The 23,957-nt window shown below is 48.0% G+C and overlaps 1 protein-coding gene across 1 annotated transcript in view; it reads right to left on the bottom strand.

Annotated features, from left to right (window-relative positions):
- Nucleotides 1–23,957, bottom strand: part of TTC7B (tetratricopeptide repeat domain 7B) — a gene marked incomplete at its 3' end in the record, with an annotated part of 200,850 nt that overhangs the window by 149,996 nt on the left and 26,897 nt on the right. The window contains exons 5-6 of the mRNA XM_015571299.1: nucleotides 19,291–19,412; nucleotides 18,390–18,413 (exon numbers count right to left, since the gene is read on the bottom strand). Of these exons, the coding sequence (XP_015426785.1) occupies nucleotides 18,390–18,413; nucleotides 19,291–19,412 (146 nt within the window). The remainder of the gene's footprint in view (nucleotides 1–18,389; nucleotides 18,414–19,290; nucleotides 19,413–23,957) is intronic.

Raw genomic sequence — 23,957 nt, 5'->3', positions numbered from 1 at the left:
GACCGCAGAGCTTGGCCCAGGCCACCAATCCACTTAAAGTCATTATCAACTACCACTGGTGTGCAAATTCAAAGTCCTGATGTGAATACTTTTGTTGTTCTGGATGTCAAATCCCTGGTCTCTTACCAACCATCACTTCTGGAACTACCAAGTGGCAGGTTATTCCAGCCTTTACTGAGCACCAAGTCCCAGGCTGAGGACACACTGGCGAAGGCCACCACCCCTGCCTCAGGGAGCTCAGAGGCTTCACCGCCCCCAAAAGAATGTAGGCGCCTTGAGGACCAGGGTCTTTGTTTTGCCCAGTAACATGTCCCAAATCCCTCAAACAGAAAGCGCTCAGTAAATGTTCATGGGGTGAATGCAATTCAGAACTGCCAGAGTCAGATGAAGCGAGGCCACAGGGGGTACATCCCCCTGCCTCACATCCCCCTTTTCGGCACTGCTCGTGACGGGCAGTAGCACAGCACAGCTCTCTCCTACACAGAATCCTCATGTGCCCGTGGTGGCTGTGCCTGGGTGCCGAGAGGGGTGACACGCGGGTACCAAGCCATGTCGCCGGGCATGCCTGGCCTGACAGCTTCGAGAAAGCTATGTAGATAATGAAGATTTCAAGACTTTAAAAAAAAATCTTCCAGACACTTCAGGGAAACTTTCCTTCCCATATGCCTTTCCACATGCTCCTCTCTCTGTCTGAAGTGTCCAAAGAAACTTCAAGTCATCCATGAAGACCCAGCTTCTCCGAGAAGACCAAAGCACCGGTCCTGGGTGCTCCCAATGGGAGCGCCTGTATTTTGAGCACAGGTGACACTTAACACACTGATTTCATGTGTATTTAGGTCTGTCTTCCAACCAAACTGTGACCATCTTGAGAGCACAGGTCCTCTTTGTACCGCCTCTCCATGTCCCAGCAGCCTCACAGAGCTAACCAGGCACCCAGTGACACCTAGTAAGCGGTGGACCCCATCCCACCCCCCACAAGAGTGAGCACAATCTTCTATTCTGAAATCCCTTTCCCATGCTCTTTGCTGAGAAGAGCTTTCTTGATTACCAAGGGAACGAGTGAATCTGGTACTTCTTACGTCAGGAGACGTGCCCATAGGTGTTCTGGACAATGTCCACGCTTATAAACCCAGAAAAACAGACGTGCCATGCACCTCTAGGCCCATCTCTCTCTCTGTTCTCAAGCTCGGGAACCGCTTCCCCTCCGTTTATATAACCGTTAGTATCATCAATTGGAAAAGTCTGAAATCAAAACCGGAAACCCAGAGCCGGAAAGTGGGGCAAGAAAAGGCCATCCTTCACCTTCCAAAGGCTCTCCTGGCCGCCGTCAGCTGCTGCCCCGCACGGGCCCAGCTTCTGTCCTCTGCACACTCTGGCTTCGGATCCAGTGACATGTGTTGTGAAGACAGATGCTCTCGCGGCCGTCAGGGCCCATGGACCCGACCCACAACCTTGGCCTCGTTAGCAAAGGACTCTCTCTGACCAACGCAGCCAGCCAGCTGCAGCCCAGATACAGTGACGGGTGTGACAACCATCCGCGCTGGGATGTGAACGAGCAGGCGAAGCGTCCGGAAGTCTCATTTCAAACCTAATGAGAGTTGTAGCAGGCTTAACGACATTTTTTTTTTTTTTTGCCTACCTCAGCAACTGAGGCTTCCTCGGGACAAAAGCAGAGGGAATTGGGCATTTTGGTCAGCTGCCGGGCAGCAGGCAGCAGACAGGCAGGCTCTGTGTGCCAGGCAGTAGAGGCACAAATCAAAAAGGTCCAGAGAATCCTCTCAGGGTCTCGACAGGGACATGCACAAAGGTGCCTCCCACATGGTGAAAGCTGGACCAACTGCTCCGGGAGCTCAGGCAGGGGAGCGACTCAGCCTTCTGCTGTTTCTCCCACTCCCAATCCCCGCGTCTCCGAGGAAAAAGAAATAGGGCCAGGCTTGCCCGGTCTCATGTCCTTCCTTCTTTCCAACCACTGGGATTGAGTCAAAGGATATCCATCCTCATTCCAAAAATAACTGATGAGCCCTGGCTGGTGGCTCAGTTGGTTGAGCACCGTCTTGTACACCAAAAGGTTGTGGGTTCAATCCCCTGTTGGGGTGAGTATGAGAGGCAACCAATCAATGTTCCTCTCTCACATTGGTATTTCTCTCTAAAATCAATAAACATGTCCTCAGGTGAGGATAATATATATATAGCCGCCTGGCCAGTGTGGCACAGTGGTTGAACAATGATCTATGGACCAGGAGGTCATGGTTCTATTCCCGGTCACAGCACATGCCTGGGTTGCGGGTTTGATCCCCAGTAGGGGGCATTCAAGAGGCAGCTGATTAATGATTCTCTCTTATCATTGTTGTTTCTATCCCTCTCTCTGAAATCAATAAAAACATTAAAAAATTATACACACACACACACACACGCACACACACACAGTGGGGCCTTGACTTACGAGTTTAATTCGCTCCATGACGGAGCTCGTAACTCAAATTACTCGTATGTCAAATCATTAAAGTGAACGAGTGAGACACGTGATGCTGGGCTGATGTTGTGGCATTCACTGTGAGTTCACTGTGACGTTCGCTGGGGGGTATCTGAAGCTGACTCGTAACCCAAATTTTAGCTTGCAACTCAAAGTAAAAAATCGGCCGAGAGATGGCTCGTATCTCGAAAAACTCATTAGTCGGGACACAAAAAGTCAAGGCCCCGCTGTATACACACACACACATACACACACACACACACATATGTTGAGGGCCTACTGTGTACAGGGGAGGCAATAGTGATTCAGCCCATGAACATGCTTCCCCAGGAACTTATAATGATGCTCAACTTAACCCTAGAAGCCAAACAGTTTTTAACACAGTTGGACTATTCAATCTAATAATATTTTTAACAAACAAACCAGCATCGCACATACAAGGACTGTTCTCCTAAGTATTCACCTGGAAATCCACATCTTTGTCGATAAACTTAGACATAACAGAGCAGGGACTCTGGAGCCAAACTGAATGGACTCAAATCCAAGCTTTACAACTCACTCGTGTTGATCTGGGGAAAGTACCTGTGCCTCAGTTTCCTCCTCTGTAAAACGGTGATAACAGATGTGCTCACCTCATAGACTGGCTGCAAGCATTAAATGAGTTAATACATGAAGTAAGTGCTTTCTGGGTGTTTGCATTATTACCACTATTATCCTCAAACTCTGCCACTGCTCCAACAGCCTTGGAATTCTGGAATCTACCGTCTCGGCAATTTATAGCGCAGGAAAGTCTGTTTCACTTCTTTGGAGTCATTTATTTTGAAGGGGAAAAGGCATTCCCCAGTTGGACCCATTCATTCACTTGGCTCTTTACTGGAAACCCTATCATGTCCTCAATGACAAGACAACTGATGTCGGGTGAGGCTAGGAAAATGCTCCTTCTCTGGGACCCTGGTCACTCTCAGGAAATCATGGCGACATCTCCCAAGATGCCAGTGTCCATGGGGAGGCGTGCGGAGTGTCCACCGAAGGCCACAGGCCCAGGGCAGCCCTGAGGAGCCAGGGACCCAAGGTGCTGGCGACTGGCTCTGTCCTGTCCTATCTCGGCGAGCGCAGCTAGCACTGGACAGAGTTCAATCAAAAGGGCCACCCCAAACTCCCCCGTGAACTTGGGTGGCTGAGCCGCTGAGGTGGTTTGAGTGGCTCAAACGGGAGGTTTGGGCAGTTGAACCACCAGGGCTTTATGAGCGTGTGATTCAAAGCTGACCCTGCACTTTCCTTCCCGGGAGGAAAGCGTCTGCGGCAGGTCCGGCCGGAGCTGGAGGGCTGGTGAGGAGAGGAGCGGCTGGGGCTCATTCATCTTAAACGCCAATAAGCACATTAGCAGAAGAAAGACGGTTGAGGAGGTAGAAATGGCCTGCTACCAATATGAGTTCAAACACTAATCGATTCTTAGCAGCAAAGTCACACAGATAAAAGGACGTCTGACTCTCCTGTTCCCAGGCCAGCGGGGCTGTGAGCGGGACAAAGGCAGAAAGGACATGGGGGGAGGGCAGTCCTTCCCCCGTGCCACACCCTGGGGCTGACAGTGAAGAGCGGGGGAAGAGCAGGAGCCCCTGTCCATGCCAATCAGGAAACAGGAGGCCTGCAGGTACAAAGCCATCTCGGGGACAACGTTTCAAGAGCTCAAGAGTCCAAGGGACTCAGTTAAAAAAAAAAAAAAGGCCTTTCAACGTAGGGGTCACTGGTCCCAGTGGCTTCAGGAGCCAGGCAGGCGGCGGGCCTGGGTGAGGAGCGGCTGGGGGGACGGAGGGGAGCCACTGCGGGGTGCTCAGGCCCAGGCCTGCCCAAGGCCTCCCGTTCCCAACCAGGGGAAGAAGAGGGCTCTGCTGGGCAGCTGGGACATAGGAGCCTCCGATCTGCCCTGGGAAGCAGAGCGGTTTGCTCAGCGTGAGGCCTGCTGCTGGGTTTCTCATTCGTGAGTCGTGCCAGACAACTTGCTTGGGCCTGGGAAAGGCAGTACGCTGGGGACAGAAAAGAAGAAAGGGGCAGCCCTAGCCGGTTTGGCTCGGTGGACAGCGAGTCGGCCTGCGGACCGCAGGGTCTCGGGTTCGATTCCAGTCAAGGACACGTGCCCGGGTTGTGGGCTCGGTCCCCAGTGGGGGGCATGCAGGAGGCAGACGACCTATGATTCTCTCTCATCATGGTTGTTTCTATCTCTCTCTCTCTCTTCCTCTCCCTTCCTCTCTAAAATCAATAAAAATATTTTTAAAAAGGGGGGGGGCAAGGGTTGAGCGTGATCAGGAGCAGAAGGGGAAGGGAGAAAGGAGTGTGAGACATGGAAACGTGGCAGAGGGAAAACACCCTGATGCCAGGCACACGCCGAGAAGGGGAGGAAGGAGGGCAGCAGACCTCACCTGCGTCCTCACCTATGAAATGGGACGATGCCTACTTCCAACGCCTGGGGAAGCTCCTGGCCCAGTGCTCAAAATTCCGTCAAACGTCCCACTGCCCAGCCATCCGCTGCCTCCCACCACCCGCCATCTGGCCCTCCGTCCCACAGATAAACATTTATTGGGCAGAAGCCCAAAGCAGCCACTGGTATGTTTGTGTATCTTTGGTTTAGCAGAAAATAGTGCAAAATCAGAACTGTTTTCTATTATATACTATGTCAAAGTTTTCTTCTCAATTAACAAGTATTTATTTAGCACCTTCTGTGGTTCCGTGCGTGAGAAAGCAAAGGCTCAGAGAAATTACATAACATGCCCGGGATCATCACGCAGCCTGCAAACAGGAGAGTTGGTGTTTGACACGGGCCCCATCTCATTCCAGCGCCAGAAGAGCTGCGGCTGGTCCCTGCCGTGCAAAAGCTCGCAAACAAACCGGAAACTGTGACTAACTCCCGTGACACAAAAACAAAAGCATCACAGAGGCGGGAAGGGAGAGAAGCAAGAGAGGCTGGGAGCAGCAGGGCCAGATGACGCCTCCACATGGACTCACTACATGGGCTCCAAAGAAGGAGCGGGATTTGTGGCGCCTTCCCGTCGGGGAGGATGACAAGGGGATAGCAGAGACAGAACTCGGAAGTAAGACAGTCAGACAAGGGGCTAACGTTGACAAAGTGATGGCGATATGGAAATGGGTCTGTCCAAAGGTCGTTAGGACAAGCTTCTACCTGAAATCCTCTCATCCTTGCCTCATTTATTTGACCCTTCCCAGTGAAAATGCACACTGATTACTTAGATGGTAGTTTGACTGCACCTAGGAGCCACCTACCGAGAAAAAGCTTTGTTAAGCACCTTATTGGGGCCAATGCCACCTGTGGGGCGAATATTTAATTTGTGCAGGGGAATGAGCTATTTTCAAGCCCCACTAAGCCATCTACAAGAGCTGACATCTATACTAATAAAAGGGTAATATGCAAATTGGTCAGGACGCCCTCACATAACAACTGAGTAGCCGTCGGACATCCCCCGAGGGGTCCTGGATTGGAGAGGGTGCAGGTTGGGCTGAAGGGACCCTCCCCACGACGTGCACGAATTTTGTGCACCGGACCTCTAGTCCTATGTAATAAAAGCCTAATATGCTAAATGTCCAACCATTCGACCAGTTGCTATGATGTGCACTGACCACCAGTGGGCAGATGCTCCAACCACCAGTAGGTTAGCTTGCTGCTGGGGTCTGGGTGATTAGGACTGGGCAAGATAGGCCAGACATGTCCTGGAGCCCACCTGCAGTCCCTCCCTGGTCCTGATTGGGCACCGGTGGGGTACCTCAGCCTGGCCAGCACCCTCTTGCAATCCAGGACCCCTTGGGGGATGTCGGAGAGCTGGTTTCAGCCCAATCCCCGCAGGCCAGGCCGAGGGACCCCACCAGTGCATGAATCCATGCACCAGGCCTCTAGTTTACCAATACACCACTGGCAAGACAGTTAAGTTATTTTACTCTCTCATCAGCTCCCCAAGGACAGTGACCGGGCCTCACATGCCAGGACAGAATAAGACCCGGCTGCATACCTACTGCTCACAGGCTGCTGTGAGGATCACACAAGGTAGCAGTCTTTGCTCAGTGAATGCTAGCCATCATCATCATCATCTTCTGTGGAGGCAACAGTAGCCAGTTCCAGGCCATCCCCTAGCCTCGTGGTCAGCAAACCATGGCTCGCGAGCCACATGTGGCTCTTTGGCCCTTTGAGTGTGGCCATGAAGTTTCAATCGCACTGTACGTGCGCGCCCACACGTGGTATTTTGTGGAAGAGTCACACTCAAGGGGCCGCAGTTCGCCGACCACTGCTCTAGCCCATTGTTCCAGATGGTTCTCCAACCAACCTAGTGAAGCATGCTGGACTTCATGACCTCTAACGGACAAAGAGGGAAACTGGGTCCCGGAGAGGGGAAGGGTGAGATCTGCCCAAAGCTCAGTGAGTGAGTAGCAGAGCCAAGACTAGGACCTGGACCTCTTGATTCCCATGCAGGGACACCTCCTGCCCTCTGCTGGGCACTGTTCTACCCCACCTTTTATGTCCCCCTCCCATTCTTTTTAAATCATTTTATTGTATAAAGTATAGATACAGAAAACCATAAAAAAATCAAATATATTGCTTAGAGAATTATTATAAGGTAAACACCCTTGTAATTACCCCCCTCCCAAAAAAAGACCATTGTCACTCACCCTCTAGTTATCTAAATAAATGGAGACCTTGGATTGGAAAATTCACTATTGTTAATGTGGCAATCCTCCCTAAATTCATCTCGAGATTCACTGCAGTCCTTATCAAAATCCTGGCAGCTTTTTTTTTTTTTTTTGGTAGAAATAGACAAGATGATTCTAAAATGTATATAAAAGTATCTAGGACTGAAAATAACCAAAATAATTGTGAAAAAGAATGAAGTTAGAAGACTTACTCTATATATTTTTAAAACCTGCTATAAAGTTATATATTCAAGCCAGTGTGGTATTGGCTTAAGGATAGACATATAAATCAATGAAACAAAATAGAGACTCCAGAAATAAACCTTACATTTATGTTCAATTAGTTATTTTTTACTAATGTGTCAAGGCAATTTTATAGGAAAGGAGAAGACTTTTTAACAAATGGTGCTTAGACAAATGGATATTCAGATGCAAAAAAAATTAACTCAGACCCTTATCCCATACCACATGCATATTAACTCAAAATAGATCAAAGATCTACATGTAAAAGTAAAAACTATAAAACTTGTAAAATAAAACATGGGAGAAAATCTTTGTGGTTTTAGATTAGGTGAAAATGTCTTAGATATGACACCAAAAGGATAACCCATAAATAGAAAAACTGAAAAATTGAATTTTATTAAAATTATCTTTTCCTCTTTAAATGACATCACTAAAACTGAGTACAAACCACAGACTGGCAGAAAATATTTACAAATGCTATATCTGATAAAGAATGTGTATCCTAATAATGACAACCCAAATGAAAACAGGGCAAAATAGTCAAACAGATATTTCACCACAGAAGATATAAGAATAGATAACAGGGACAGGAAAAGCTGCTGAACAACATTAATCATTAGGGAAATGCAAACTAAAGCTATAAACCCACTAGACTAGCTCTAAGTTAAAAGCTGGCAATACCAAGAGCTGGAGAGAACGGAAGGAAACTGGGATTCTCAGATACTGCTGGTGGAAATGTAAGGTGGTACAGCCACTTTGGAAAACCATTTGGCAGTTTCTTAAAAAGTTAAACACGGACTTATCAGATGACCCATCCATTCCATTCCTATGAATCTATCCAAGGGAAATGAAAACATACGTCTGCGGAAAAATTTGTATGCAAATGTTCATAGCAGCCTTCTTCATAAGAGCCCAAAAGTAGAAACAATCCAAATGCTCATCAATTGGTGAATGGACAAACAAAGTATATCCATACAACGGAATAACTAACAAAAAGGAGGGGCCTGTGGGCACATGCCACAATGTGGGTGAACCTCAAAAACATTATACTAAGTTGAAGATGCAAGACATAAAGGACTCCGATCCCACTCCTGACACCAGAAAAAGACACACACAAAAAAGACATAAAGGACTACTAGTTATTCTATGATTCCATTTATGTAAAATTTTTAGAAAAGGCCAATCTATAGAGACAAATAATAGCTAAGAGGTTGCCTGGCACTGGGGGTGAAAGTAGGGACTGATTGCAAATAGGCTTGAAGAACTCTTTAGGATGATGGAAATGTTGTAAAGCTGAATTGTACATGATTGCACTGTTGTATAAATTTATTTAAAACTATTAAACTGTAGCCCAGCTGGTGTGGCTCAGTGGCTGTGCATCAACCTGTGAACCCAGAGGTCATGGTTCTATTCCCAGTCAGAGCACATGCACAGGATGTGGGTTCAATGTCCTGTAGGGGGCGTGGAGGAGGCAGCCAATCAATGATTCTCTCTCATCATTGATGTTTCTATCTCTCTCTCCCTCTCCCTTCCTCTCTGAAATCAATCCTATACTAATAAAAGAGAAAAATGGTAATTGGCGTACGAGCTACCCTTTTCATTGGCTAATCAGGGCTATATGCAAATTAACTGCCAACTAAGAATGGCAGTTAACAGCCAACAAGATGGCGGTTAATTTGCATATGTAGGCACAATGCAGGGAGGTGAAAGGGAAAGCAGGAAGAAGCCCCCTGCCACTGACAGTGATCGGAAACCCAGGGCGGAGCTAAGACCTGGGGGGCAGGGCAAAGGCGGATGCCTGTCAGAGGCATCAGGCCTGGGCAAGGGGCCGATCCTGCGATTGGAGGGTGATGGGGTCAACGCCTGAGGGCTCCCAGTATGTGAGAGGGGGCAGGCTGGGCTGAGGGACACCCCCCCACACACACCCAGTGCATGAATTTCGTGCACCAAGCCCCTAGTATATATATATATATTAAAAAACAAACTGTATCTTTATAACATTTGTGCTATAGAAAGTATACCTGAATAAAGCTGCTAAAATATATATCAGCTTGTTTTCTGATAATTCCTGGCTATTGCCCCTTCCCCCATTTTTACGTCTACCTTTTCCTTCTTTTGTCTCTTCTTGGTCAATTTTCATTCCACTCTCAGCAGTTTCCCCTCACTGTGGGGCCCAGTCCCAGAAAGAGCCCTACTGGGTCAGAAGGGCCAGGCTGGTCCCGCCCCACAGACCTTACTTCCCATTTTCAGCTGCTAATCTCAAATTGGCTAGAGGCGCTTTCCAATAAATACTTGTTGGCTATTTTAGGGTCTCCTGTTCTCTGGTCCATCAGATGTCCCATCATCGCTTCCTTCTGCTCTCACCCACACAAATGCAAATTACATGCTAGCCTGGAGCTGTTGGTAATTTGTCCCCATCAGCCTGTCCTTAGGGATTCATGAGTATACCCTGTCATCTAGTTTTGTTGTAAATGTTGTTCATGGGTTTTGGTTTTCCTATCTGGTTACTGTGTCTTTTTTATGTGGATATATGAGGAGATTCAAATGCCACCACTGCTGTTATCATCTTCCCAGATTTCAGTTGCCAATTCTTACCTTCCCACCAGGGAGCTGACAAACCCTTCACTTACTTGTCGAGCCCATGTATAATGCTTACTATGTGCCAGACACTGTCCAAACACACTATAATTACTAAGTCACTTAATCCACTAACAACACTATGAAGTAGGTTCTATTCTTATCCCAAGTTTACAAGTGAGAAAACTGAAACACAGAGAGATTAAATAACTGGCCAATGTCACAGTAAATGCAAGAGGGAAAATTCAAACCCAGGCAGCTGGATCCAGAGCCAGCGCTCTTGGACCACTAGACTACGCTGCTCTCAAGAGCTTATAAAGTGTATCTGGTCGGGGAGACCTAGCATTCAACCATGACTACCTCCTGTCCCCTAATCCTCCCTAACAAGGGGAAATCTTACCCCTCCCGCAAAGACCAAGTTCAAATGTCAATTCTAAAAAACTTGAACTCACCCAGACAAGCAGCTTTTTCCTCCTTCCTCCCCTCCTTCTTCTCCCTCCCATCCCTCACGCTGGTGCTTTTCACCAGGTGTTACACGGACTGTTGGCGTTCTTGTCTTCCCCACGAACTCAAAGAACATTGGTATTCATCTCGTGCCTCCAGAGCACACCCTAGTGACTGTCCCCTAGCAGACTCTCAACGAACATTCGTGGAACTGAGTAGGCAATTGTTTTCCTTCTTAACTAGCTCAAAATGTACTTGGAAAGCAATAAAACTGCATCTTTTTTGGAAAAAAAAAATCTGTTTTCAGAGATTTTACCAAGTCTGGCTAATGTTTTTCTGGGTATTTTTTGGAAGAAACACAGCATTGGATTCATCGTGATATTTTAGTGACTTGTTTACAACAGGCAGAGATGGCTGCTTCGGATGCTCTTCTGCCAGATTCTAAGGAGAACCAGCTACCACGCCCACCAACCCAGCGCCTGCCAGCAGAGCCAGGACGCAGAGCAAGGACGCAGAGCGAGGACGCAGAGCGAGGACGCAGAGCAAGCAGCCGAAGAGAGCTACAGTGTGTTGGTGCTGGGCCTAGAGAATTAGCACCAAAGCCACTTGTGAATAAGAAGTCAAAATTCAAACCTAAAGTAGAGAAGGTGGAAAATCCAAACATCAATTGAAAAAAGAAATTCATTAATTTTTTTAAATCTTGTAATTTAATGCAGGACTTTGATATGAGAGTATACATTTTTATCACAGATTTCCTTATTGGTGTATAGATCAATGGCAGACATTGCTACTCAAATACAAAGGCAGGTATTTGTAAGAATATGTATGGCCCCTCTCATTATCAATAGAAGGTTCTGGTGTTTCCTAAAATAAAATAAGTAAGAAATTCTCCAAAGATGTCTCAGTCGTTTTCTGGGCTGTAGCTCAATCTCTCTAAGAGTTGACTAAAAATACCTCTGCAAAAAAGAAAAAAAGAAGAGGAAAGAAGGAGAGAAAAACAATTTAAAAAGAAATAGGTAGAAAGTAAAAAAAAGCTGGGGCCTCCACCCCCACCTTCTCTCATGTAAAACATTAATGCATTTGACACCTAAACCAGGGGAGGGAAGAAGGAGGTTAACCATGAGCCAGAATAAGGACGCTCCGTGCTTCCCCACACTCGCTCCCGGGCAGCAGCAGCACGGCCTGCTCTGCAGCACAGACATCACCAAATTACCCAGAAAGCTCCCAACAGTCAGCGAGGGTGAGCCTGGCTTCCTTCTGTCCAGACAGGATGTGAATTCCTCTTTCCCCCCACACACGTATCATCTCAACGCCTGCCCCTGAGGGGCTGCCTAGAGACCACGCCAAAACACTCTCCTGTGCTTCTCTGTGCAATTTCATTCAGCCCGTGAAGGGTTCAACTCCAAGAGTCACATATTCTTTTTAAAATGTGGGCCTGGGAGGCCCTGGGAGCAAATGATCTGAAACAACTAACCCACAGAAGACAATAATTCTCTTTCCTGTGGTGGGAACTCCGGAATTCCATCCAGATGTGCATGTGGTACGCTGAAGTAAGGAGGCCTACAGCACAAAATGCTGCCAAGCCAGGGGCTTCTAGAAATGAACAAGTCTGCCAGGCCCTGCGTAAGGAGTTTCTTACAATAAAGCCGCCATCACTGTAAATCCCCCCTCCCCCCAATCCCAGAGACAGGGCACAAAACAGAGGTCCCTATGACCCAGAAAAGCTATTTGTTCCTGAGATCAAGGAAATCATTTGACACCCTCTCTTTTCACACAAGGACGTCATATGCAAGAAGACCTAGCTGGTTGGTGGTGACATTCTCCCTCTTTCCCACCAAGAAGCAGCAACCAGAGCAGCAGGCCCCATGAAGCAGTCCAGGTGGTTCTGTGCATCCTTACATCCCAGGACCTAGCACAGAGTTCAATAAGCATATCTAGCTTTCAATACATGCATGTTGCATTAACTACGCTTAAAGAAAACACACTGCTAGGCATCTGTGAGCCACAGCCATCTCAGCTGAAAATGCGTTCGTTTGTTTGTTCATTCATTCATTCATGTCCAACTGTACGCCAGACACTGCGCTAGATACAGATCCCTCCCCAAATAAAACAAAGTTCTACCCCAGTGGAACTTATATTCCAGTGATTGGAGACAGACAGTAAAGAAGTTATATCAGGAAAAAATACAATGAGGACAAAGGGTTAACAAGTTCCTTTCCTCTTCTGCTTGAGAATTTGACCTTAGGTTAACTTTCCAATTCTGTTTCCCTGGAAACCTAATAAAGATATAATGTCAATTATGTTACTAGGCAACATTGCTTATGTTAAAAAATGACCCTGGGGGCACCAGAGTGGATAAAGGGGGTCAACTATTTGCTAAAGGAAACTGAACTTCCGGGAGGGAGCACACAATGGACTACACAGATGCCCGCCCCGCCCATCCCGCCCCTACACTTGGGGAGCCTAGAATGACCTCCCCGTGCTTCTGCTGAAGCCAAGGACAGACCATCATGGAGCCACCCGCCTTCCTGAACACTGACAGCACTTCCAGGTGGCACAGGACTCTGAACCCTCACTACGTGCTGGCACTTACGAAGTGCCCTGTAAGCTATTACCTGGCCCCCATGGTTCATCCCGGAAGTGGTCTTGGAGATCCAGAATTAACACTGACAAAGATTCCTTTGTTTCCATACTCAAGTTCTGGTGGCATTAAGGGATGAGCCAGACCAATATACATTTAAACAAACCAGAGAAAATTGGCTGACACTTTTTCTGACATAAATAATTACATCTGGACTGGCTTTTAAAAGTCCTTATTCTCTAAGTGGAATGCACTCCTTGGAGCCATGCTACTCAGTACTCCATTTTTAAGAAGAGAGTACTGAGTGTGGGCAACGTGGTCTGGGTGGTTAGAACTTGACCTTGGTGTCAGCAGATGTGCAGGTCCCAGCTCTGCACCCACCAGTGGTGTGGCCCTGAGTAAACCATATTGCCTTGTTTATTGACTATATCCCCAGCCAAGATGTCAACCCCATAAGGGCAGGGACTGTCTGACTTGTCCACTTAGAACAGTGTAACTAGTGAGATTCTTGATAAAACTTTATTGAATGAGCCCGGCTGGTGTGGCTCTGTGGTTTGAGTGTCAATGCATGAACTAGGAGGTCATGGTTTGATTGGCAGTAGCGTATACGCCTGGGTTGCAGGCTCGATCCCCAGTAGGGGGCATGTAAGGAGCAGCCAATCAATGATTCTCTCTCATCATTGATGTTTCTCTCTCGCTCCCTCCCCCTTCCTCTCTCTAAAATCAATAAAAACATTTTTAAAGGGAATAAATAGCTACTGTTCATTTTTTTAAAAGCACAAGGGAATAGAGATTTTTTTAAAAAATTACCGAATGACTATTGAATGTCATTGATTCCTCTGGACCCAATTCCTCATCTATAAAGGGCAGCAACTAAAACAAATGTGCTCTCATACATTGGAGCTCCTGGGTTTTCAGCTATTACAAACATTTCCCTGAGCAGGGAAATGTGAAGTGCTTAGCACAGTAAGCTACACTGATCAACGTCTTCCGGACGCATGACTGCCTGGGTGACATGTGGCCTCACCACAGTGGCCCTGGCTGGCCAGTTGCAAGGCTCAGCTTGCTCAATGAGCTTCCCTCCTGAGCTGCTGCAGTAAAGGAAGTCGTCCCCTTACACAGACTCCTTCCCTGGCCCTCCCTCTCCCTCTCCACACATCCTCCATCACCCCATCTTCCTCTCAGTCAACTGCTCAGGTGGGAATGTCACCACTAGCCAAAAAAAAAACCAAGTAAAATGAGCCACGGCCAACTGAAAGGGTACAGATGACTGCTGGCACTGGACTCTTGCCCAATGAACCACCCAATTCTGGGCCCTTCCTGATATCCCAGCCTCATGATCCACTAGCCTCTCCATACGTGGAGGATAAATTCTCTATTCCTTAACCATCTATCCCTCCAGCAGGAACTCTACCTTAGAAATTAAAATGGACAAGGAAGTAACATTTATTGAAAATGACTTACCTACAATGCCACCACTTCCTCCTGCTTCATTTGCTCCTCTCTTTCCCCAACCTGGCTTCTGCCCTTAAACCATCCACCAAAAGTCTATCGAGGTCACACGCCTTCCATGTTATCCACTCCAATGCCCTGGTCTTTGCCCTTATTAATATCACAGCACCATTCAACACAGACGTGGTCCCTTTCTTCTCCCGGCACATCCTCCCCTGTAGGCTTTCTGGGGACACACCTTCATGGCGTCCCTCTGACCTCAGGCAGCCCCTCCACAAGTTCCTCCCCTTTATTCAACATCCAACTATTGCTGGGTCCTGGGCAGTCTTTGCTTCCCTCACTGTACTCTATCCCTTATTGATTTCATCCAGTCCAATGTGATGAAACTCCTGATTTATAACTCAAGCTCCAACCTTCCCTCTGTGCTCATACATCGTCCTAGTTAACAAGTCCACTCAGCTATACGTCTCATAGGCATCTCAAACATAACACATCCAACGGCAAATCCTTGATAGCCCCATTTCCAAATCCGGTCCTCTCCTTGGCCCCTCTCCATCTAACCAAGTCTCAAGAAATCCCCAGACTTCTATATAAACCTTCACTCCAAGCAGACTGGCCTCCTTACACCCTGCAGGGTATGTACGCCTCTCAGCACAGGACCTGGCACATAGGAGGTTTGCTCAGTCGTCCAACAAGTATTGACTGAGTGTGGCTACCTGCCAAGAACTGTGCTTGGTACTACATTGGTGAATTTAAGGAGCATAACCCAGGTTCTCAGGGAGGAGATAGTCTAGTAAAGGAGACGGATAATGAACCAGTAAACCAATGTACAGAGTTACAAATCGTAGTCAGTACTGGGAAAGGAATGTGTGCAGTGAGAGCGGGTAACAGAGGGCACCGGCTTACATGGGGTGCTCGGCAGGGCCCTCGAGAAAGTGACACTGAGATCAAGACTCGCAGGAAGTAAGTGGCCTCCCAGACCCACGTTTCTCTGGCAATTCTGGCTGCAAAGACTCACGGTGTGTGTGTGTGTGTGTGTGTGTGTGTGTGTGTGTGTGTGTGTGGCATTTCTCCTTCTCAGGCTGAGGGGATCCCCACACTGAGGTCGTTTTCCTGCCTAAATAACATCCAATGTTACTGCGTCAGTCTGGTCAGCGCCCCCTCTGAAATACTGTTATCAGGTGTTACCCAAGCTAACTGTTATGCATCGTCAGCAGCACCCGCTTAAACCAACCGCCTGAATAAGTGCCGCTCCTTGAACACTGGTAGTGAGAGGCTGAGCAATGCAATGAGTGACGGGTGCCTGCTTCGTGAGCTTCCTCTTCCGCTGCAACCTGACCTGCTTAACCCAGGCACCTGGCCCCACGTCCCCCTGGAGGGTCAGCGGGCAATGCCAACGTGGGAAATGACCATTGACCACTTGCTGTTTGCCTGATGCCTCCCCGGTGTTTCCACATGTGTTTTCTTATTTGTGCCTCGCCACAGCCCTGAAGTAGGTGGGGTTAGCCCTATTTCGCAGATAAAGAAACAGATGCCTGGTGAGGAGAAGCGCTGGTCCCAAACCCAGGCCTCTGGCCCCAGGGCCCTTGCTGCCTGAGCCCAGTGCCTGCTGTGGGCAAGGCAAGGCGAGACCCTCGGAGGCAGCCGTCCTGGTCCTCTGAGGCTGCGGCTCTCTGACTTCACCCTCTGCAGAGCCTGAGCAGGATTTTTTTTTCATCCTTAATAGGCCTGCCGCTGCCACCGGAGGGAGAAGAGACACAGCTGGAAGCAGATGTGAGTGTGTTCCAAGTCAGCCCCGCCCGGACACTGGGGTGGACAGCAACCAGAAGGAGGTCCGGGGCTGAGAGGAAGGGAAGAGAGGGTGAGGAAAAGGGGGAGCAGAGGGACCAGGAGAGGAAAGAAGGAGAAACAGGTGATCTGTGGCTTGGAGATGAGGCATGAGGGAAAGTTGGCAAGAAAACACCAATCAGCGGAGGCTGGGAACCATCCCCTGGGCGGGTCTCGCTCCAGGGCTCAAGGGCTCCCTCACAGAAGGCAGGCGCTGGACAAAGCCACCGTCTGAGGGTCCAACCAAGCCCCTCCGCACGGAGTGACCGCAGGGGTGCAGTGCTAAACGGACTGAACCCGCAGCCAGGTCACTGTGTGTAAAACAGGGGCCATGCTACTTATACTGCCGCCCTCAAAGGTGGCAAAGGACATGAACGAGATGCCACCATGAGGAGCAAGGACGATGAGGGCCAAGTACTTGGTACACAAAAGCATCCCTGGGGCCTGAGGGATTAGGAGGGGTTAGGGATTAGGGACTGGTCCGGGGTCAGGTTCTCTCTGAAGGAGACTCAAGGTCACTAGTTTGGTGCTCACTCTTGAAAAATATGGGAAATTATGAAAGAATAAAAGTGATTACTACAACTCCTTAAATCCTCGGGGATGCCAACCAAAAAACCGAGTATCTTTAAGTATATTTTTAAAGAAACAGATGTGCTCTATCCATTTCTGTCTCTTATGGCAAAACTCTTGTCTAATGCATTTCCCTATCCCTGGGAATCAGTCAGACCCTGTCCATGACATGCTCCCAGATGCCCGTTTTTAAAGTGCGGAAAATCAAAAGGTGCGAGACAAGCACAGAGCAGACACATCAGCAGATGGAGCCAGGGGAGGCACCGGGGCGCAGGGACAGCAAGCTGCCCCATCTGCCTCTGCTCTCAGGGATGCTGCCTGTAGGCGGCCACTGACAAGTGACCCCCCGGTGTGGCCCCTGGGCCCTGAGGAACCCTGATGGCACTTGGCTTGACCAAAACTTCCCACAGATTTCTCTCCTTCCGTGAATATTCTGTGGTCCTGAAACTGGCCTTGACCTCCACCTCCCCGCAAAGTAACCCCTCGTCACTGCTGCACAGCCCAGCCTTCCGAACACTGCACTCACAGGCACACTGTGGAGTAGCTGGCCCAATGCTATCGCAATAGGTCTTCAGAGCCCAGAGAGAAGGGCAAGGACAAGAAAAGAGAAGCAAAGGCTTCCAAGTTGAGCAGTCCCTTAACTTTGGCCACATCAGTGGGAATCCCCTAGAACTTGGGTAAAATGAGAAATGAGCCAGTAAGCAATTCCCGGCATGTAACCCATCATCTCGTGATAAATAACACACCTCTCATCCTCATTACTCTTCAGCTGGGCTCAGCGGGCAGCCGTGTCTCATGGCAGGAGGTCAGAGCCCAGTGGCCCTGCTGCTCCTCCTCCACAAACAGCCTTCGGAGGTGAAAACGTGTTACCCTGCCCATCCTTGTCAATCTCACACAAAGCATTTTCCATGGAAGGGGTGGGTGTAGCCCCCCAGAGAGCCCCCAGGAAATTGCGTATCCACCACACAGCTCACAGGTTAGAGGGAAGGAGGGTATTGGTTGGGGGTCCTCTGTGATGACCACCATTTATTGTGAAAATGGAGAAAAAACAGGCCACTAGAAAAAAAATTCCACATTCCCTCCCTCCTCCCTCTATCTACTAGTAAAACAGCAAAACTCAGCTTAGAGGGCATGCACCATCGCTCAGACGATCTCAATCAATGGCAGATGAGATCCAATTTGAGCATATCTTAGTGCCAAAGCCACCAAGCCATTCCAAACCTTGGGGTGTCTGGTGTGGACTATGCCAATCTGAGCCAGTGGCCCTCGGAGCACAGCAGGCCGTGCCCATAGTTTAACAGGCTCTGGGAAATAGGCCAGTGGAAATTGGATGCGTGTGGCTCTGGGCCACGAGGACGTGGAATCCCACTTCCACGAGCTGCGCCCCAAGGTTTGAAGCTCGTAACAATGAAGAGGGAGCAACTCCATTGTTCATGTATCCAGAGGCTGGGACTCGTCCTAGAGGAAGGGAACAGGCCTCTGGGCCTCCATGCACAGCCCAGCAGGAGCTACAGAGGAACCGATACCTACTGTTGGTCTTCATGCACATCTATCCTGCAGCATAATGTCAAAACAAGGGACAGCTGAAGAGATGTGGAACAGAATCATGGCATTTCTCATAAGAGCAACACAGAAAACAAACATCAAGTGCATTAGAGAGTTCTCTCCCTTACAGTCAGGCTCTCAGACCCTCTTCAAAGGCAGCTCAGGTAGAAAACGTTCTTGTGTGGCATCACAGCCACGCTCACTTTCATAAAAACTGTCTGAGCCTGGCCAGTGTGGCTCAGTGTTTGAGCGTGGACCTAGAAACCAGGTGATCAGGTTTCGATTCCTGGTCAGGGCACATGCCCGGTTGCGGGCTTGATCCCCGGTAGCGGGTGTGCAGGAGTCAGCAATCCATGTTTCTCTCTCATTGATATTTCTATCTCTTTTCCCTTCTCCCTTCATCTATCTAAAATCAATAAAGACATATTTAAAAAAAGAAAACCGTCAGAGACCTGGCAAGTTGGATTCTCTGAACTGATCAGCCATTCCGAGGAAGACGGGCCCGTGTGCCAGGGTTTCCAGCTCATTCCCTTTTCCCCTAACGAAGCCGGGGAGGGGGCTGTGCCGTCCCGGTCCCCTGTTGGGAAGGCAGCATGAAGCACGGCTCCCATCAGACCCCCCTCTGAGCTTGGGGCTCCACACTTGTGACCCAGACTCACACAGGAGCCCCCCACCCCCTCCTCCCACCTTCAAACCTCATGGGAAACTGAGAGAGCCAGGTGAGGAGAGAAAAAAGCGCCTATGTTCATTCTTTTTTTTAAAAAAAAAAAATTCCAATTATAGTTCATATTTTAAATAGTTTTGTTATACTAACTAAACTGAAGACAGTGTTACAAGGCTTTCTATTCTTCTTGAGGACCTTGATGAAAAAATAAAGAAGGCTTACCCATTTTTGAAATAGAGGACATGGGCTCTCTGAAGTCCTGTTTCTAGGAAAAAACCTAGTTCTTGATCGTGGGGAGCAGGGCCAGGCTTAGGGCTTCTGTTTTGAATATTAGTAAGTATTACCTAGAAGGGGAGAAAATCGGAAAACTAATCAGATCCACATCCAAGTCTACGTCCTTCAAACCCTATCGCTAAATGCAGTGCACAACTGGAAAACTCAACGTTTTTGCAAACATCTGTGCAAAGGCCCTGGTGCAGATGTGCCAGGATCAGGAAAACAGAGAAAACGACTGTGAGACAGGAGGCAACCAAGCAACCTGGGGACAGGTGTGGCCCTCCTGGCACTGGGGGCTGAGGCGTGAAGGACGCTGATGCGTGCCTGGTGCCAGGAGAAGCATTAGAGCCGGAGTGGCTCTGAATGCCAGGATGTTGACAGAGAGGCAGAATGACACAGAAGCAGGTCCCAGCAACGGCCAGAAACAGTCATCACCCACCAGAGGCCGAGGTCACGCAGTGGCTGGCAGATGCAGCTTCAGCCTCACATGAGCTTGATGGGCTCAGAACGGGCTGAGAAGTGCTGTGACTGGCACTGGCCTAACGGTAACCGGGGAAGGCAAACTCTCCAGGCTCCCAAAGCGAGGCCTGTGGGCTGGGCAGCAGTTGGCCGTTCTTAAGGGGCAAGTTGAGAAAAACAACCTAAGCATCAAGTCTCCCGCACTTGACCTCTTGTCAACAGATAAGGAGGCTTTAAAAGCTTAAGTTTGTAGCCTTGCAGGAAAGACTCCCTACTAATCAGGAGACAGGACTGTACGTTGAGTGGGTCACAATGATGTACACAGAGGCCACTCTCTTTAAACTCACAAGCCAAATACAGCACTCATCCAACAGAAGCAGCTGTGGCTCATTAAAAATCTATATGCCCAGCTGGTGTTTCTCAGTGGCTAAGCTTCAACCTACGAACCAGGAGGTCACAGTTCGATTCCAGTCGGGGCACATGCCCGGGTTACGGGCTCCATCCCTAGGAGGGGGCAAGAGGTGCAGGAGGCAGCCGATCGATGATTCTCTCTCATCATTGTTTCTATCTCTCTCTCTCCCTCTTCCTTCCTCTCTGAAATCAATAAAAACTTATTTTAAAAAAATCCATACAAGTGCTCTCTAAACACACTGACCGCATCTACTGGAAGTCAGGAGCTCTCTAAAGACCAGATGTTAGTCAAACCCCCAAATATTCCAGAGGTCTTGAACTTATTCTCCAAGTGGAGTTAAAGCAACCGCTAGATCTCTAACTTGCAAGGTTTGGGGAAAAGAAAAGTAGGAGGCACCCAAATGGACAATATGTCCTGGAATGAAATCCAGTGGGCAACCCCTGAATTTGCACTGCATCCCAGCATCTTATCACAACTGCCCGGCTGCTTCACGATGTCTGCAAGTGCTAACAGGTATGTGTTCCTCCCACCTCAAAAAGCATGGGTGTTTTTGGCTCGAATGCAGGCCCCTCCCCCACCCTTCCTCCTCCAGTGATGGAGATGCACACAGTGGGACCTGAGCACTTGTCCCTTCTCCCTTGGGTCTCTCTCAAGATGACTTCATGCATTCCTCTGAGCTTCAAAAATCAGCTACATGCTGCCAACTCTCACATTTATCATCTCTAATGAAGACTTGCCCTCTGAATTCCAGACTCATATATCCAACTACTTCCATGTGGAGGTCCAGCTCTGACACCTTTAAAAATGATCCTTCATGGGCTTTTGAGGATAGTTGTTAATGTCAAAGAATGCCTTGACTATTTTAAAGCAAAAACAATCCAGTATAGTATAAAAGTTAAAATCATCTCAAAATTCTACCACAGAAATAACCAGTTAGCACTGATTGATAGTCCAGATATCTCTGTTATCAGGAGAGAAACATAAAAATCATTTTGCAGAAACTGAGGTTGTGTTCTGTGTGTGTTCAAATTTAACCCATTACATTTAATTTTAATGAAAACTGATAGAAGAAACTAAAGTGTGACCAAAGTAATCACTCAACTTTAAAGAAAAATGTGGTTTTTTTCCACATAGTTCACAAGAGGTCTCTCTCTAGTTTAAAATATCTCATATTGTGTGTGTGTGTGTGTGAGTGTATGTGTGTGTGCGCATGTGCAGTGAAAGAGATGCGAGAAAGTAGGTGATTCTTTTATCTACATATTTCAACTTTATACAGTATCTATTGATTCACAGTAAAGATGAGGAAATTAAGATACAGTATTCATATTTCATACTTCATGTCACCTTCTTATAATCTACTTATATAAAAGGCTAAGTGGCTGACCGGTTCATCAAACCGACCGACCAGCAGGTACACATGACATGCACTGGCAATTTAAAAATAAACGTTGACCTGCACATGCGCGATACATATAAAGCTCTCGCTGGCGCCAATCGCACACGTGTGTTTCAATCTGTCATTGTCGATCGTGAATTTGGTTGACACTTCTATTATAGAGAAAGGGCGAATAGGGATATTAAAACATTTCTTCTAATGAATTTCCTTTCAATGTGCATGAATCTGTGTACTGGGCCACTAGTGTTGTAATAAAAAAGAAAAAAAAGACAGCTAGTAAACAAATAGATGAAAATAATTCAACCTGTCTGATAGTCCAAGAAATGCAAAAACTAAAACTGCAAGGGCCATTTTCACCTAGCAAATCAGTAAAATAACTTTTATACAGCAAGCCTGACAAGATTGCACAAAGCCACTCCCCTCCTGCACTGCCAAAGGTAGAGGAGCTTAGTCTGACTTGTAGAGAGCAAGTGGGCACAGTATGTAGTTAACGAAAATGTTAAAACATAACCCCACTTCTGGAGACCTGCCCGTCAGAAACAATGTGAAGCAAAGGACAACGCTATCAGAAGGAAGTTCCCATCGCAGCATTATTCCCAACAAGAGGTTACACCTGACAGTAAGTTAATTATATCATAGAGCCCACCCTATGACACAACTATGATACAACTTGAAAACACTTCCAGGTCCTGATATAATGTTGAGTGAAAAAACACAGGTTAAAAATACTTTAATGCTATACAATTATGAAGGCAAAGACTGACTGAGCATATATAACAATTAAAATGAAACTTTTCCGGACTTTTCTAAGTCAGCTTTAAGGATGTGGCAGCCTCCTCTCCAGCTACTCAGACGGCAGCCTCCAAGTCCGAGCGCACGGCCGCCCGTCATTCCTGACCTTCTCTGAAGGCAGTGTTCACTCAGATACGCTGCCTTAGCTCTGAACTGTGACCCGCTGCTGCGGCTTCAGTGAAAAGGCAGGGACGGGAAAGGGGACCGGAAGGAAGACTCTGTCCTTTCCTATCGCCTCCCATTTGAAAGCCAACAGCACAGCCACGTGGACCTCCAGAGTCACGCCCTGCCTTTCTCACGGCTGCACCGAGCGCTTGTCCCAGGACATCTGGTTTGAATTCAAGACACAGTAACTTTAGTCTAATCCAGTTCCGAATCCAACACCTCAGCCATGTCACTGCACATTCTTCCCGAGGCGGGACATCATAACCACAGCATAACAACGACCCTGCTGACCGCTGGGCAGCTCCCTGGTGAGCAGAGGAAATCTGGGCCGGACCCTACAACCTTGGGGCCCAGTTGTTTCTTTCAAAACCCCAGCACTGAAACAGCCCCAAGCAGGTCTGTGGACGTCCCGTAATTTAGCAGCAACTCCTTTGCTGAAGGGTGTAAAGGAATGAACTGTCAGCAGAAGGTAGGGTTCCACCCTGGCACAGCCTCTGCTCGAGGAGGAGCACCAGCTGGTGGGCCGATGCTTGCGAAGGACAGGGACAGCATGATTTCATTTGCCAAACGCAGGGCTCGCGCTAGGGGAGTCAAGGATGAAGTCATCTTTATTCCTGTCACTGCACCAGCAGAAGCTCCTTGCGGGGCAAATAACATTATTTGCTGTTGGCATGATGCCACCACCTGAAGGTAAACGAATCAAGGCCATCCTGTGTCCTTTCTAATTCTATCTGCTCTAATTCAATTTGTTTGATTAAATTATTGTATGTACACAATGTTAGAGCTATTTTTTATTCCCCTTTAGAGAACAAATTATCAGAGAAAAATATTAGTAGATGTCTTTGTAACCCTAAAATAACAAGGACAATACTGAACAAATATTTAATGCCCACGGCTTTTGTGTATTCACGTTTTCCTTGGCTCTGCCTCCACATCAGGAACAGGGTGGGGGTTGGGGGGGCAGAGAATAACACGTGGGAAGCTCCTTGCATTCCAGCTAAAGACACAGAGACTCACGAGTTCTCTAGCCTCAGACCAGTCAGGCAGTATGAGACCCACCATGAAAATGGAAAGCTAGACGCAGTGACTGGACCAAGGTCAAATAGTCAGGGGTGAACAGAGGTCCAGAACCCAGATATCACATAGGGACTCCAGGCACAATGTTGTCCCATTATCTTCCACACAAGAAAAAGAAAGGGGGTGTTCAATGGTTGAGCGTCAACCTATGAACTAGGAGGCCATGGTTCGATTCCCGGTCAGGACACATGCCCGGGTTTTGGGCTCCATTCCCAGTGTGAGGCATGCAGGAGGCAGCTGATCAATCATTCTCTCTCATCACTGGTAATTCTATCCCTCTCTCCCTCTCCCCTTCCTCTCTGAGATCAATAT

The sequence above is a fragment of the Myotis davidii genome, unplaced genomic scaffold (assembly GCF_000327345.1).
Source record: "Myotis davidii unplaced genomic scaffold, ASM32734v1 scaffold732, whole genome shotgun sequence".
Taxonomy (NCBI): Eukaryota; Metazoa; Chordata; class Mammalia; order Chiroptera; family Vespertilionidae; genus Myotis; species Myotis davidii.
This window is presented reverse-complemented; position numbering and strand designations above follow the sequence as displayed.